Below are 12,681 nucleotides of genomic sequence, written 5' to 3'. Positions count from 1 at the left end.
AACTCACAGTTGTTTTATCTTTTTCCCTCCAGTCCTCTCAAAAAAAAAAAAAAAAAACAATAAGTATCAAAGAACTGAAACTCACTTGACCACCGATCCATATAATGAGACCCTGGACCCCTCATTCATCATGATTGCTTCTTTGCCCCTCCCTAGTACCTGTTTTCTCACACATGGCTACATTTCTTCCTTGTTTTAGTTTTAGTCCGTCAGGGAGATGGAGTTGAGACCCAGCCCCCATTTCGTCAGCTTCAGCACCTGATTAAAGGCTTCTTCCTCGGCAAACATTGATTCAGTGACTGGCCTTCTGTGCAGTGGGCAGCAGAACCTGCGCAGAACTCCTGATGTTTCGATAATACCTCCTCCAAACTTTAAAAAGATTTTATGAAGCATGATTCCTACCTGGATTCATCTTTGTCCCCACATGGGTGTTCACCTCTCTGCCTCCTGTTACTACACTGTTGTTTTACTGAGGCTATCTCCTCGAAGTACCTTGCATTTGCCTTCGTCCCTCCACTCTTCCGGGTTTTTTTGTTTTCTTTTTTTGAGGCAGTGTCTCGCTCTGTCGCCCAGGCTAAAGTGCGGTGGCATGATCTCGGCTCACTACAACCTCTGCCTCCTGGGTTCAAGCAATTCTCCTGCTTCAGCCTTTCAGATAGCTGGGATTGCGGGCATGTACCACCATGCTCTGCTAATTTTTTGTATTTTCAGTAGAGAAGGGTTTCACCATGTTGGCCAGGCTGGTCTCGAACTCCTGGCCTCAGGTTATCTGCCCACCTCAGCCTCCCAAAGTGCTGGGATTACAGGCGTGAGCCACCGCACCCGGCCCTTCCCTCCCCTTCCTTCTCTTTTTTTCTTTTTTTTTGAGACAGAGTCTCACTCTATCACCCAGGCTGGAGTACAGTGGCATGATCTTGGCTCACTGCGACCTCCACCTCCTGGGTTCAAGTGATTGTCCTGCCTCATCCTTCCAAGTAGCTGGGATTACAGGCATGCACCACCATGCCTAGCTAATTTTTTGTATTTTTAGTAGAGACGGGTTTTCACCATTCTGGCCAGCTGGTCTCGAACTCCTGGCCTCGTGATCCACCTGCCTCAGCCTCCAAAAGTGCTTGGATCACACGTGTGAGCTACCACACCTGGCCCCTTCCCTCCACTTTTTATGTTGCGGATTGAAGTTTCCAAATATGGCTGCAGTCATCGTTCCCACACTACATGACGTTCTGCAGCTTGACTCTGCCAGGCCCCCATCAAGAGGCAGGTCCGCCATGGGTGTGGGGCGGCTCTGAGACAGCTTTGACTAATAGTATATGGAGAACTGAGGCTGGCTCACCTTCAGGGGAGGAGCCTAACTGGCCTGACACCTTCTTGCCTCTTCAAATCTGGCTTCATATAAGAAAACCAGCTACCCTAAGACCACTGGGCTGTGAGAAGCCCAGCCACCAGGGGTGGGGCAGACCCTGGTGGGTACAGGCCACATAGAAAGAGACAGAAAGAAACCCGGAGCACCAAGAAGCCAGGCTCACGAGCAGAGGAGCTCCTGGACACTCCAGCACTGTAGGCACCTCATGGAGACCAGGGCACACACAAGTAGCCCCAGTAGAGCTGTTCAGGGCTCCCCACATGAGGCCCCAGACATTGAGGAGCAGAGATGCTGTTCCCACGGAGTCACTCAAATTCCCAAAACATGAGCCTCGATGCTCAGCATGGATAAGTAAGATGGATAAGCCCCTGCCTTCCTAGAGCTGGCCATCTGGAGAAAAAAAAAAAAAAAGAGTTGTCCATCTGGAAGAAACAAGAGTGTGCATCGCGGCAAATTGAAATACTTTTGTTCTGTGGAGGAAGTCAACAGGGTGAGTGATGGGAACAGTGGAGGTGGTCACGGAGGGCTTCTCTGAGGAGGTGGCACGGAAGCTGAGACCTGGAGGACCAGAAGGAACCAATGTCATGCAAGGAAATGTGGGGGAGGGTGCAGGGAGAGAACGCTAGACATAGAGGAAAGGGCCCCTGGCTGTCAGCTCCCCAGAGCCAAAGTTGATGCACACAGTTACAGCTCCTTGCCCCAACTCCACCCCAGCCTCCAGCAGTGAGAGATTTTACCCAGAAAGAGAAAGGCCACCTCTGTCTTGTTTGGAGGTCAGTTAATGTCCCTTGCAGTGCGCTGCTACAGAAGGTGACAGCTCTTTATCTCTCTCTGACACTCCTCCCAATCTGTGACCAGGCAGTACCTTAAATAGACCTGAAATGCATTTGGACAAGGTAACCTGCATACATATTTATTCAGGAAGCAGAAACTAGGAAGGAGCTATTTGTTAGCAAAAAAAATTGCTGAGAAACTGAAAGGGTTTGTCCAAACCCATGTACAAAGCAATGAGAGGGAGGAAAAGCTGTCTGCTTAATTAACTTATGTATCACACTGACCAGGTCCTCTTCAGTATAGCTCCAGTAAATGGCAACATGGAAAACCAATTTTGAGCCCCGGCAAAAACAAAACAAAACAAATTCCACCATTACCTAGTCTTTTAAAATGTTCTCTCATGACACCACAGTATAGGCTGAATTAGGCAAAAGGAAAAAAAAAAAAAAAAAAAAAAGCCAGGTCGTGTGGAGCACTAAGATTAAAATTCTGAAGTGTCAACAATTCTCATTTTTTTCTGTGATCTTGGCAATGGCGTTTGATTTTTCAAAGTTAACGTTTCCCTTTTACACCCTCCCTGTTACTGGTGGAGGGTGTCCAGGTTCTTGGCATTTTGGATAAAGAAATTGGTCAAAATGCACAAACAAAGCAAGGAAAGAATGAAGCAATAAAAGCAGACATTTATTGAAAACAAAAGCAGACTTCACAGGGATGGAAAGGGGCCCAGGCAACTGGCCGAAAAACCTGGATACAGAATTTTCTGAAGCTTAAATACCCTCTAGAGGTTTCCCATTGGTTACTTGGTGTACACCCTATGTAAATGAAGTAGGGGCCCTCGAGCAGTCTGATTGGTGGTGGGAAGGGACCAATCAGAGGCTGAAGTGAAGTTATACCGTGATACCCTATGCAAATAAAGACCTGACCCACCACCAGTCTGATTGGCTATGGGACGGCACCAATCAGAGATACTTTTTAGGCCGGGCGCGGTGGCTGAAGCCTGTAATCCCAGCACTGTGGGAGGCCGAGGCGGGTGGATCACGAGGTCAAGAGATCGAGACCATCCTGGTCAACATGGTGAAACCCTGTCTCTACTAAAAATACAAAAAATTAGCTGGGCATGGTGGCACGTGCCTGTAATCCCAGCTACTAAGGAGACTGAGGCAGGAGAATTGCCTGAACCCAGGAGGCGGAGGTTGCGGTGAGCCGAGATCGCGCCATTGCACTCCAGCCTGGGTAACATGAGTAAAACCCCGTCTCAAAAAAAAAAAAAAAAAAAAAAAAATGACAGAGATACTTTTTATTTTTCATCTGCCACATGGAAAAATGGGGCGAGGATGGGGGTGGCAAAGGGAGTAGCCCCTGGTCCTTTTGTTACTTGCGTGTGGAAAGCTGGGGTTTTCCTTTTGATTTAGTGCTAGGAAGTCAGAGTGAATCGACCTTAGGTCCCCTGCCTCCAAACTCTGTTCTCCTGCCTCACTTCCCTGCACAAACCTGGCAGATAAGACCTCCTTACGGCTGGGTGCAGTGGCTCACACCTGTAGTCCTATCACTTTGGGAGACTGAGGTAGGAGAATCGCTTGAACCAAGGGGTGTGGAGGTAGCAGTGAGCCGAGATCGCACCACTGCACTCCAGCCTGGGCGACAGATCAAAACTCTGTCTCCAAAAAAAAAAAAAAAAAAATTGCCCTTTACACTTTCTCCTTCCTTCTTTGATTCTCAGTATCTCGAGTTCGCTTCTTTGTCCTGAGCAGAATCATAATAAAATCAAGGATTCGAACCAGATGAGGTGGATATGGTAGGTTATGTTCCATGCTTACTAAGCATTAAAAGTAATGCACATCTCCCTTCTGAAGGAAGGAACAAAGGGAGGAAAGTAGTGAATCTTCAAAACATGGTCTTCTGTTGTCATTTTTTTTTTTTCCCTGATGAATAAGGGCTCCTACAAGCCTTAAAACGTTTCAGAGAAATGCAGTGGGTAGGAGCCACTCATTAAAGTGAACTGGAGTAGCTGTGCTAACTTTCTCCCTCCAGGGACGAAAGAGGGATCTGTATTTTCAAGGAGTTTGAAGCCACTGTCCATAGCCACATCAAAGTAGCTGTATCTGCTCTAACATTTCACTGTCAAGTAGGAAGCTGGCAGCAGGCCCAGCCAATGAAGGAAAGTTAATAGAATATTTCTCATGCAAGAGCCGCTGGATTGCATGAAGATGTTGGGGACATGGAGTCAGACCACACACCAGACACACAATATTAAGCAGAGGGGAAAAAAATACTATGTTTTGACGAGTTAACTTTCAGACAACCTCTTCCCGTTCCCTCTCATGAAGATGTAAATATGTAAAGAGAGATTGACTGAGAAGTCACATTGCTTTTTTAAAAACTTTTAGACAAGTTTTGCTCTTGTTGCCCAGGCTGGAGTGCAATGGCGCAATCTCAGCTCACTGCAACCACTGCCTCCCGGGTTCCAGCGATTCTCCTGCCTCAGGCTCCCAAGTATCCGGGATCACAGGCGTTAGCCACCACACCAGGCCATTAGGCATTCTTAAAATATCATATTGCATTTTTAAAAAGTTTTATATCTTTAGCCGGGCATGGTGGCTCATGCCTGTAATCCCAGCAGTTCAGGAGGCCCAGGCAGGCAGATCACCTGAGGTCAGGAGTTCCAGACCAGCCTGACCAATATGGAGAAACCCCGTCTCTACTACTAAAAATACAAAATTAGCCGGGCATGGTGGCACATGCCTGAAATCCCAGATACTCAGGAGGCTGAGGCAGGAGAATCGCTTGAATCCGGTAGGCGGAGGTTGCGGTGAGCCCACCGCACCATTACACTCCAGCCTGGGCAACAAGAGTGAAACTCCGTCTCAAAAAAAAAAGTTCTATATCTTTAATGTACATACATTACAACACAAATATTTATACTCAAATAGTATTTACATAATAGTAATTTTTTTAATACTATAAAATAGAATCCTTGCAACACCAAATTACACCATCTGGTCTGATCTGCCAGCAGATGGCACCCGAGACCCATGGATTGGAAATTTTTATCATCTCTAGAAATGAATCCCCTCCTGCACTGCTCACCCCGCTCCCTGCTGGCTCCTGCGGCTCTGCTGTTTGCGGTAATCATGATGGCTTTGTAGCCGCGTGTAGAAGCCGAGTCCCACTGCATACCCTGGCTTCTTGTTCCCTCCCTGTTACCAGTAATAGGAAGTGAGATTGAAAGATGAAAAATGCTGGGGCTTCTGCTGAGAGGAGAAAAAAGAACAAGATGTCTTGATCTTACTGTATGCCAGGCCCCGTGCCAAGCCCTAAACGTGGACATCTTACTGGATCCCTACAAGGGTTCCACAAGCTGGAGGACATCGCCATTTTATAGGGAAACTGAGGCTCTTGGCTAAGATCCCTGACAGTAACATCAGCCCCTGAGTCCTCAGCAGGATCCTACACTTGGGTGTCCTTTATGGAGGCTTCCTCAGCACAGGGAAGGTCCCTCACCACCCACAGGCACTTGATCATTATCCACCCTTTGATGATGTGCAATTACAAATCATGCTGCACTAGTCTTCCTTGATAGGGAGAGATGGGGGTGTTAGGAGAAAAATCTCTCATTGATCTGACGTAGCTCCCCAAAAAGATATAACTTTTAAAAGGTGAGATTAAAATATTTAAAAAGTGTTATATACCTGTATGATTTTAATATTTTACTTAAAGGGAATGTGGCTGTCTTTACTAGCTACAACCAGTTTAATTCAAGAAGGGCCGCTACTCATCAGGGAATCAAGCAAGCGTTGGTGCTGCCCAGAGGCTCCAACCAATATACAGTACAGACATCTCCTTCCAGGCCAGAGGGATGGGGTAACTGCTTGTGCAGTGAAGCTGACGTCTACCAGCTAAGGCTTCTGGATCCATGTGGAGACTCACAAGGAGTGGCCAGGGTCTCAGCATCTGAAGAGCAGTTAAAGACCCTGAGAAGAAGGTGCTGTACATGTGGATTTGTTCACTGTTCTTACCCACCAATGCTCCAGGCCCTGGGTGTCCACTGAGTGTTATTAACCCACGGAACAGTCACAGAAACAAACGAGATAACAGATGTCTAAAGAGAAGTGAAGAACTGGGGTGGCTCACACCCATACTCCCTGTACTTGGGGAGGCCAAGGCAGGGGAATCATTTGAGCTCAGGAGTTCCAGATCAGACTGGGCAACATAGTAAGATCTTGTCTCTCCTAAAAATAAAAGTATTGGCTGGGCTTGGTGGCTCACGCCTGTAATCCTAGCACTTTGGCAGGCCAAGGTGGGCAGATCATGAGGTCAGGAGTTCGAGACCAGCCTGACCAACATGGTGAAACCTTAACTTTACTGAAAATACAAATATTAGCCTGGCATGGTGGCATGGGTCTGTAATCCCACCTATTGAGGAGGCTGAGGCAGGAGAATCGCTTGAACCCAAGAGGCAGAGGTTGCAGTGAGCTGAGATGTCGTTATGTACTCCAGCCTGGTACAGAGTGAGACTCTGTCTTAAATAAATAAACAAACAAATAAAAGTATCTAGGTGTGCAGGCTCATACACCTGTAGACCTAGTTACTCAGGAGGCTGAGGTGGGAGGATCGCTAGAACCCAGAAAATGAGGCTGCAATGAGCTATCATTGTGCCACTGCACTCTAGCCTAGATCAAAGAGCGATCCCTACTTTGGAGGCCAAGGCGGGCGGATCACCTGAGGTCAGGAGTTCAAGACCAGCCTGACCAACATGGTGAAACCCCGTCTTAAAAGAAAAAAAAAAATTAAAAAGAGTGATCCCTTCAAAACAAACAGAGCCAACAACAACAACAATAACAAAAAAACATTAAAAAAGAGCCGGAGCTGGGCGCAGTGGCTCACGCCTATAATCCCAGCACTTTGGGAGGCCCAGGTGGGTGGATCACCTGAGGTCAGGAGTTTAAGACCAGCCTGACCAACATAGTGAAACCCTGTCTCTACTAAAAATACAAAAATTAGCTGGGCATGGTGGTGCATGCCTGTAATCCCAGCTACTTGGGAGGCTGAGGTAGGAGAATCCCTTGAACCCAGGAGGTGGAGGTTGCAGTGAGCCGGGGCAACAAAAGTGAAACTCTGTCTCAAAACAAACAAACAAGAATGGGAGGAAATTGACTACAATAACCAAATTTCATTTAAATGCCTTGATTCGCTGGAGCTGAATCTTACTGATTGGACGACTCAGTGCCTTTTGTTTTCTTTTCATCAATAACTGAAGATTCCTGAGGCTTCAACTGGAAAACAGGCTACTTGATAATAGAGGGCAACCAGACAGCTTCCACTCAGTTTCCCTTTATTTCTGTTTCTTTGCAACCATCCATGCAAGGGTAACTCCCTCATGCATTCTCAAGCCTGAATTCCACTCTAGACATGCAGATTCCCATTTTTGACTCTATAGGACACAAGTCCCCGAAGTCTCGTCCAATCCATGTCAGCGTTTCCCAAGTCCGGCCCCTGGTTCATTACCTTTCCTTTTCCACTTTCAGAGCCGTGTCTGAAACGATGGGTTCTGTGCTCCCTTGAGGATGTACCTAAGACCTAAGTTTTAGTCTCCAAGTGTCCAGAAGAAAGCATTTGATACATCCGCCCAAACAGGCAGATATTCAACAGCTGCACTGATTTACCTCCAGGTCATAAAATGCCCTGTGGCCGCAGCGAGGGCAGCAGGCAGTACAGAACAAGATCCTCTTGGTCTGCCTCAAGTCCTTCACTCTCCCCATCAGCTCAGCCCCAAGTTGGGCAAATCTCCTCCGGCAGAGAGCACCATAAGCATCATAACTCTCCCGTGGGGCAGGATACAGCTCCAAGCGTAAGTTGTTCAGTCTGATTGTGTGGGACAGCAGGTTCTCCAGGGTGGCCATGGAGATGGGATTTCCACACAAGCTGAGGGTGGTGAGCTCAAAGCAGCGGCTCAGGGCAGGCAGGACGGCGTTGACTTGGGAGTCTTCGATCCCACAGTCATCTAAGTCCAGGTACTCCAGGGTGGCTGCCACTTTTTCTAGCAGAAGTTGGAGAGGCACAAGACTCAAATTGGCCAGGCTGATGCCACTCAGGTCCAGGGTCGTTAGTTGACTGATGCTCGGGGACTGGGACAGATGCCTCAAGTCTGATTCCGAAAGCACACAGTTCGTGATTGTGAGGGTCTTTAACGGGGCCTTCAGACAGCTGGAGAGAGAGCAAGAAGTTAGTTCTGGGGAATCATAGGGGTGAGTGGAGGGTGGTGGGGGATGATTTCAAGGTGATGGACAAAGACCATTTTGCCCAAGCCCAGGGTCATTCTGATTGTCTGATAGTCAACACTTAGGATGCTGCGTGATGAAGAACTTTGTCACTGAGATCAAGTCCATCTTAGGCCCGGCGCAGTAACTCACACCTGTAATCCGAGCACTTTGGGAGGCCAAGGTGGGAGGATCACTTGAGGTCAGGAGTTCGAGACCAGCCTGGCCAACATGGTGAAACCACATCTCTACTAAAAACGCAAACATCAGCCGGGTATGGTGGCAGGCGCCTGTAATTTCAGCTCTTTAGGAGGTTGAGGCAGGAGAATCGCAAGAACCCAGGAAGTGGAGGTTGCAGTAAGCAGAGATTATGCCGCTACACTCCAGTCCGTGTAACAGAGTGAGACTGTGTCTCAAAAAAAAAAAAAGAAAAACAAAGAAAAATTCCATTTTCGGCTAAGTCTTTTCACCATCATTTATAGGAATGGATCAAGTTCATAGAATCCCTGAAGCTCCCTTTACTCATCTGTCAGGGAAAAAAACACATCTCTGGACCACGGGAGCCCAGTGGGGACACAGGCTTACGGACAAACCCAGGCGGGATTCGGCAACATCAGCTGGGGTGCCCAGGTTGCAGGGGTCCCTGACATGCCTGTCTAATCAGCAAACCATTTATCACTTTCACAAGTCTTTGTGCCTACTCTCTGACCTTCTGCTTCCTAGGTCATTAATTTACCTGGAGCTCAAAACAACCTATTGTGACAGGGAATTAGAGATGAGATCATTCATGTTCCCCAAGCTGTTGAGCACAGAGCTTGTATTATTCTGAAACGTGCAGGTTTGATGAGCATTCCCCTTTTCAGTGCCCACTTCACTTCCCCACCTCCCAACATCTTTTTTTTTTTTTTTTTTGAGACGGAGTTTCACTCATGTTACCCAGGCTGGAGTGCAATGGCGCCATCTCGGCTCACCGCAACCTCCGCCTCCTGGGTTCAGGCAATTCTCCTGCCTCAGCCTCCCGAGTAGCTGGGATTACAGGCACGCACCACCATGCCCAGCTAATTTTTTGTATTTTTAGTAGAGACAGGGTTTCACCATGTTGACCAGGATGGTCTCGATCTGTTGACCTCGTGATCCACCCGCCTCGGCCTCCCAAAGTGCTGGGATTACAGGCTTGAGCCACCGCGCCCGGCTCTCCCAACATCTTTTTAAAACTAATCTTGTTTGGCCGGGCATGGTAACTCAAGCCTGTAATCCCAGCACTTTTGAAGGCCAAGGCCAGGAGTTCGAGACCAATCTGACCAACATGGTGAAACTTGGTCTCTACTAAAAATACAACACTTAGCCGGGTGTGGTGGCAAGCGCCTGTAATCCCAACTACTCAGGAGACTGACAGGAGAATCGCTTGAACCCGGCAGGCGGAGGTTGCAGTGAGCCGAGATTGTGCTATTGCATCCAGCCTGGGTGACAGATCGAAACTCCGTCTCAAACATAAATAAGTAAATAAATAAATAAACAAACAAATAAAAATTATCTTGTTTGGGCTGGGCATGTTTGCTCACACCTGTAATCCCAGCACTTTGGGAGGCTGAGGCAGGGGGATCACGTGTGGTCAGGAGTTTGAGACCAGCCTGGCCAATATGGTGAAACCTCGTCTCTACTAAAAATACAAAAATTAGCCAGGTGTGGTGGCCCACACCTGTAATCCCAGGTACTCAGGAGACTGAGGCAGGAGAATCACTTGAACCCAGGAGGTACAGGTTGCAGTGAGCCGAGATCACGCCACTGCACTCCCCCTGGGCAATAAAGTGAAATTCCATTTCAAAAAAAATTTCTTGTTTGTTTTTATTTTTATTAATTCATATTTTTAGTCAGCAGTCTTGCTGTGTTACCCAGACTGCTCTAAAACTTCTGGGCTCAAATTACCCTCTTTCCTCAGACTCTCAAAGTGCTAGGATTACGGGCATAAGCCACGATGCCTGATCTATTTCTCATCATCTTAACTTAGACATGCGTCCTCAGGAGGAGTTCACAAACACACCCTCCCTAGAGCTGAACCCTCCAGCAGCCAGCTTCCTAGCATGGCAGCCTCTCCATAGCATCTACCCCCGCTGATCCCTCTGCCTTTATTGGGATGGTTGTGTGATACCCATTTCAGGACAGAGCCGCCCACAGGAAAATGCACTGACATTCTAGTGTCCCCTTCACTGTCACCTCCTCATAGGCGGTCACAGTAGATGCCCACTAGCGTTTACTGTGACCTGCAAAGGCTCTGCTGTGGTCTGCAGAGAAAGCTCACCATCCTTCCTCACCTGAGCAGCTGGGCCAGATGGTCTTCGAGGAACGAAACACGGTTCATATACAGCTTTTGGAGGTGGTGCAGCTTGAGGAACTGAGAGGTGAACTGGGTAACAGACTCCTTCTTCTGCTCTGGGGAAATGTAGCGAGGGACGTCGACGTGGGAGAGAGTGAGCTTATGAAGATTCCTCATCTGGCCCAGGTATGGGGTAAACTCTGCCAGATCGGGCAGTCGCCACCTGCAATTCACTTCCGTCTCCTGGATACACTCTGGGTTCACCATATTCAAGATGTTTTTGATTTCATGGAGGGGCGTTCCCAAAACTTTCAGCTTCTTACAGCACAGGTGTAGTAAACCTTCCCTCTGCTTGACCCACAGAAAGAGGCAGGTGAGGCATTCATCTAGAGTCCTGCTCTTGAGGCAAAGGTCTATGATCACAGTCAAGCGCTGCTGTCCTCTCATCACTGGACAGTCCCGAGCTGGTTTCCTCCTCCTCGTGGCATTGGGTAAGAACCCGCGGGCCATGGCTTCAGACCACACCATCCAGAAGTTCTCACTGACATCCTGTAAATCCAGGACTTGAAGTTTTCTTCTGTGGGAAGATAGAGGAGAGGTTGAGAATGTGAGCAGTTACTGCTGAACATCAACTTCACATCCTGCACGTCAGCTGCTCCCCTCCTTGCTTTTTTCTCTCTGACTTTTCTCCACCCTGCTGTCCCCTTGGATCCTGTTCAATTCCACTTTCTCTTTATTCTGAGAATAAGTCTCCCTCCGTCGCCCAGGCTGGAGTCCAGCGGTGAGATTTTGGCTCACGGCAACTTCCACCTCCTGGGTTCAAGTGATTCTCCTGCCTCAACCTCCCGAGCACCTGGGATGACAGGTACTCACCACTATGCCCAGCTAATATTTACATTTTTAGTAGCGTCAGAATTTCACCATGTTGACCAGGCTGGTTTCAAACTCCTGACCACAGGTGATCCACCCTCCTCAGCCTCCCAAATGCTGGGATTACAGGTGTGGGAGTCCCTGCCCTGCTCAGTTCCCACTTTTAGTGGTGCCTTTCATTGCCACTAGGAGAGAGGTTCCTGTGACCTCCATGGACCCTGTGTGATGAGCAGTCCTTTACCTGAGGAGCTGGGCAATGGCCAAGGCCTCACTGAGCTTTCTCATCAGTACCATCAGAAGCCTGTGGGCTCCCCGTTGGGCCTCCCCACTCCTCACGACCCAGCTCTTCCTCCTCTGGACACCTGGGCTCTCCCTACCTGCCCACCTGGGCCACCTCACCTGAGACGAGCCCCCTGGGTCAGCAGTGCATCAAGCCCATCGAGCACAGCTTGGAAGGTCTCCAGGCAAGGCGTCTTCATCAGGGACCCCAGAGGGAGGCGGGGGAAGGGCCAGGCCTGCACCATCACCTTCAGGGCCTCACAGTGTCTCCTGCTGAAGGCCTCCATGAACAGCGGGGGGAAAAGTTCCATGGGCAGCTCCTCCAGGGCGCAGACAGCCAAGGCCTGGTCCCTCAGCAGGCTCCGCCCCACCAGCTCCAGGAGTCTGGGTGGAGTCCGGATGCTCATCTTCACCAATCTGCAAGGAAAAGTTCCAGAGGACACATCCAGAGAAAAAGCATCGCTCTCAGACCAAGCCCATGCAATCTCATCCTCTCCTAGGGCCAAAGGCAGTGCTCTGGCCATGGTGAAAGAGTCCTCAGTTTTCTCCAATTCTACTCTGTGCTCAGTGGCCACAAAGCCAGCTTTCTGTCTCTGCTGGCATCAGCACGAGCGTCTCCCAAGCAGTGAGGAGGCAGGAACACCACTAGCCCTTCATTTCCATCCAGTGTTCCATCCACTGAGTAGTGAGTATGGGGGAGCCTGCTAACCCCTCCCACCTTTGGGGGAGATTTCTAATTACTCAAGGTTCTAAAACAACGGGAATGTTATGTCACAAGCCCTACATGCCGACACTCATATTTCCTACAAATAAGATGGTTGGGA

The 12,681-nt window shown here is 48.7% G+C and overlaps 1 protein-coding gene across 1 annotated transcript; it reads right to left on the bottom strand.

Moving 5' to 3' along the window:
• Positions 1-7,458: 7,458 nt before the first annotated feature.
• PRAMEF20 (PRAME family member 20) lies at positions 7,459-12,412 on the bottom strand. The gene is made up of 3 exons (XM_032300451.1): positions 11,978-12,412; positions 10,707-11,285; positions 7,459-8,341 (listed from the first exon to the last, which is right to left on the bottom strand). The coding sequence occupies exons 1-3, from the start codon at positions 12,379-12,381 to the stop codon at positions 7,780-7,782; spliced, it is 1,545 nt and encodes a 514-aa protein (XP_032156342.1). The 5' UTR covers positions 12,382-12,412; the 3' UTR covers positions 7,459-7,779.
• Positions 12,413-12,681: the final 269 nt, after the last annotated feature.

The sequence above is a fragment of the Sapajus apella genome, unplaced genomic scaffold (assembly GCF_009761245.1).
Source record: "Sapajus apella isolate SASKATOON/1434 unplaced genomic scaffold, GSC_monkey_1.0 scaffold43, whole genome shotgun sequence".
NCBI lineage: Eukaryota > Metazoa > Chordata > Mammalia > Primates > Cebidae > Sapajus > Sapajus apella.
The sequence above is the reverse complement of the archived record's forward strand: the minus strand, read 5'-3'. Positions and strand labels throughout refer to the sequence as shown.

Bases quoted from the DNA above. Each gene is read 5' to 3' on its own strand.
- PRAMEF20 (XM_032300451.1), bottom strand. From the start codon at position 12,381: ATGGCCAGAGCACTGCCTTTGGCCCTAGGAGAGGATGAGATTGCATGG. The intron at 11,286-11,977 runs GTGAGGTGGCCC...ATCTTCCCACAG, and splicing joins ACCCAGGGGGCTCGTCTCAG to AAGAAAACTTCAAGTCCTGG. The intron at 8,342-10,706 runs GTGAGGAAGGAT...CTCTCTCTCCAG, and splicing joins CATCTGGCCCAGCTGCTCAG to CTGTCTGAAGGCCCCGTTAA.